This window comes from Dermacentor albipictus, chromosome 4 (genome assembly GCF_038994185.2).
Source record: "Dermacentor albipictus isolate Rhodes 1998 colony chromosome 4, USDA_Dalb.pri_finalv2, whole genome shotgun sequence".
Classification (NCBI taxonomy): Eukaryota; Metazoa; Arthropoda; class Arachnida; order Ixodida; family Ixodidae; genus Dermacentor; species Dermacentor albipictus.
In genome coordinates, this window is record NC_091824.1 from 37976560 (window position 1) to 37980458 (window position 3899).

A 3899-nucleotide genomic window follows, 5' to 3' on the forward strand; every position below is an offset into this window, starting at 1 on the left:
ATACAAAACATAAAACTTCAAAATTTATATAAGCAGTTTTTAAAGCATGCAAGCGGTCACTCTCAACTAATTCGCTAAATGTCATTTGGAGTTCATATTTTCATAAAAGCACGTGTAGAGCTTGCGGTGCACGTTATTATATCATATATCTAATACAATCCACTCTCCTGAACCATTTATATTGCATTAAAATTAAAGCGGTCAGAATCACAAAGTTTAGTCACCCACTGTGGTTGCTTAGAGGCTGTCGTGTTGGGCTCGTAAGCACGAGGTCACGGAATCGAATTCCGGCCACAGCGGACGTATTTCGAAGGGGGAGAAATGCGAAAACACCCGTGTACTTAGATGTAGGTCCACGTTTAAGAACCCCGCGTGGTCCAAATTACCGCAGTCCCCCACTACGGCGTGTCTCATAATCAAATCGTGGCTTTAGCACGTAAGACCACATAATCTATAATTTTATTTAACGTATTTTCGTCACTGGCGCTGTTATGCTTGACCACTAATTAAAATCGCATCGTATTTTTCCAGCAGACGCATTATCAGCTGTCCCACTAAATGTTTCGCGGAAGTTTATTTTATATATAGGTGTGCTCAGCAATGTTTACATCCCCTATGCCTTAATTTTGTTTACAATTTGCAGAACAAAAAATTTGCCATCTTCCTGGCGCTTTCTGTGAATGTTACAGTAGTCTCGTGCTGTATTATCGGTACATTATTCGGAATTCTATATACAGCTCTTTTTGTACCAGTATGATTATCTCTTTAGTTCTTCCTTTCTTTATTACTTATATTTACTGACCTTCATTTACACAAATAATAAATGCGAAAGATTGCTGTTCCTAATCGCGTGCTGGTATATCGATATATTTATCTTGAGGTCATGATAGTGTACCTGATAAATGACCACAATGCGTAGATTACAAGCCATGACCAGGGGAAGAAATGCATCGGTTCAGGTTTTTGCTTGTGTGTGGCGATAGTGAATCTCTGTCTCTAGCCTTGTTGCCGCTACGAGCCACACAATGTCGCGTATCATGGAGGCTAATCAAGGCTCACCCGTGCAAGAATTCACCTCTCCTTTTTATTCATCTAGCGCAGGCGACGACCACACCCACTCTGTCCAACGGCGTCGGCCCTGATACTGTCAAAAAGGCAGTGCCGACGCAAACCGACGTTCAGGATTTACTGTACCAACAGGTCTGCACGCATCGATTACTAGCAATTAGTATGTGAGTGCTTGTAAGACTTCTGCACTGTTCTGCAAATGTTTTGGTGTCCTAGAGAGTTTAAATGTTCTGATAAGGATGTGTATTTTGTACTGATGTGGTTCGGTTTCGCCCGTTGATCGGTTTCACTGGTATTTGCTCACAGGAGATGAATAACTGCCACGCAAAGGTGGATTCATGTGCAATGAGGATGTATTGGGAAAGAGTATGGAAAGAAGTTTTCGATTCGATAAGGAGGACCCAAAGATCCATATCAGAAAAGCGTGGAACCTCCTTTAATAAAATGAAGTGTACATGTAGATAGATAGTACAAAATGTTTGTTTAGTAACATTAATAGATTGAGAGCTGCCTACTTTACCTTTGTGTGAAAAATCGAGGGATACGAGCACATGTTTTGAGTGCCAAAGCCTTCCAGTAAATAAAAACAGAACAGGATACAAATGTTACGTGAGGCTACTTTATTTCGCGCATATCGTGAATTAATCACCCTTGTTTCAATTGAGTAAAAGCGCAGTCTGGCATAGGATTACCGTGCTGAACTATCACGAGCAAGAAGGATGTAAGAAGAACATGAAACCTATTGCGCTGCGTATGACATAGCAGATGTGTGGTTATCGTGAGTCAACTTATGTGTACGACATGTGGCGTTTGAAACGCGCTTAACGTAAATGGTGACGTTATAAGAGTGCATTTCATCAGTGTTAGGCACTAAGCAACTAGTTGCGTCAATGAACTTGTCACATCACTAAACAATGAATACCATGTTTTAATTACTCGACAAAGAGCAAAGATGTAGTAATTTAAAATATTTTAGGCATTGTTCTTGAGATATGTGTCGTTCCGTTTACTTCCAAGTGTGAAATGAGAAACACGTATATTCATTGTGCTTGATTTTGTATACGTAGCATTGATAGCATTTTAAATTACATTATTTTCCTAAATTCATCAACGTGGTTCAGTGTCAGCATGGAAGACATAAGTGAAATGAGGAACAATATTTCACGTTTATAAACACGTGAAGACGAGACTGCTGGCCACGTTTTGCTTAAAGAAAAATGAATAGTGAAATAACAAATAAAAGACGTGGTGATATCTTATACTAGCCAGGCATACGCTGGAAAAGAAGCACCGCCAAAATGTATGCGCCATCATAGACGAAATATCAAACCAAAATATCAAGATGTTGACCAAACACAGGAAAACAAAGCCGTGTGAAGTTTTAATGCAGCACGTGACATTGTTCACGCTTTAAGCCAGTGTTTCTCAAACTGCAGGACATGACGCCCAAATGACTCATAGATGGATTTTCAGTCATTTTCAGCTCTATCAATTCCAATTTCCTTAAAACTAACTCAAGCATATACTTATGTGGCACATCCAAGATCATGTTTTATTATGGAGAGTGTAAGATTACTTTTGTGGAGAAGATGTTTGGCGAAACGGCAAAACAAGGGGCAGTCTAAGCGTTCGGTCAACACAAAGCTGACTTCACCGAACACGGTATGCCAACCACATCCTGTTTTTTCTCCCCGAAACAGTAAAATTGGGGTTCTGCAGATATCGCTTGAAATGAATCATGGAGAGCTTCACAGATTTCTTCTGGAGCCCTAGAACTCCAACATACGAAGTCAGTTAGAAAAGTGTCCGACTTTATTTTTTTTTTTTGCAAACACCTGATGGATATGAAACAAGCGCGCTTGCATCAGCCAACCTTCGTGCGCATGCGCGAATTTTTTCCCGCCTGCCGATAGCGTCAGTCGCTGGGACGCAGCCTTTGAGTAAGGTAGTGCCCAGTGCTTTCATTGGTTTTTATTGCAATGAAAATGACGGACCGGCTGGAGCAGCGCTACTTCATGAAATTTCACCAGAAACTTGACGACAGCCAAGTGGAAGACATTCGGAATATTTACACGACTTTCAATGGCGATGCTATGAGCAGCACACAGGTTAAGGAGTGGTACAACCGGTTTAAAGACGGCCGCACATCGGTGGAGACCGAGCCACCCCCCGGTCGTCTATCAACATGCCGAAAAGACCAGCTCATTGCCGAAGTGAACTCTGTGGTGATGCGGGACCGTCGTGTGACTATCCGAGAAATTGCGGAAGAGGTGGGCATCAGCATTTTTTCTGCACATTGCACAATGACCGAATATTTGGCCAAGAAGAAAGTTGCGCCGAAATTCGTGCCGGAGCTCTTCACGGTGAAGCAAAAGCAACTTTGTGTTGAAGTCTCACTGGACATGCTTGATTTGACTAACAGAGACCCCGACTTCATGAACACCATAATTACTAGTGACGAGTCTCGGGTGTACGGTTACGACCTGGAAACCAAATCCCAGCAGTCACAGTGGAAGCATTCCACGTAACTTGAAGCAGTACCACCAATTGATGACATCACTATCAGTGAGGAGGGAATACTATCAATTTTACTCAAACTAGACGTCAAAAAATCATCTGGAATAGACGGAATCCCTAACGCTTTCCTACATCGATATGCTGAGTGGTGCGCAAAATTCTTATGTTTAATATTTAGTAAATCGCTGTCACATGCCGAAATTCCTAGTGATTGGAAATGCGCCAGAATAACTCCAATACCCAAAAAAGGTGATCCTTCCATTGTTACCTCTTATAGGCCAATTTCTCTTCTCTGCACTTGCGCTAAAGTACTA

The 3899-nt window shown here is 41.6% G+C and overlaps 1 protein-coding gene across 1 annotated transcript; it reads left to right on the top strand.

Moving 5' to 3' along the window:
• The first annotated feature begins 3053 nt into the window (after nt 1–3053).
• LOC139059518 (protein GVQW3-like) lies at nt 3054–3596 on the top strand. The gene has a single exon (XM_070537940.1). It carries the CDS (start codon nt 3054–3056, stop codon nt 3594–3596), a length of 543 nt encoding a protein of 180 aa, XP_070394041.1.
• The last annotated feature ends 303 nt before the right edge of the window (nt 3597–3899 follow it).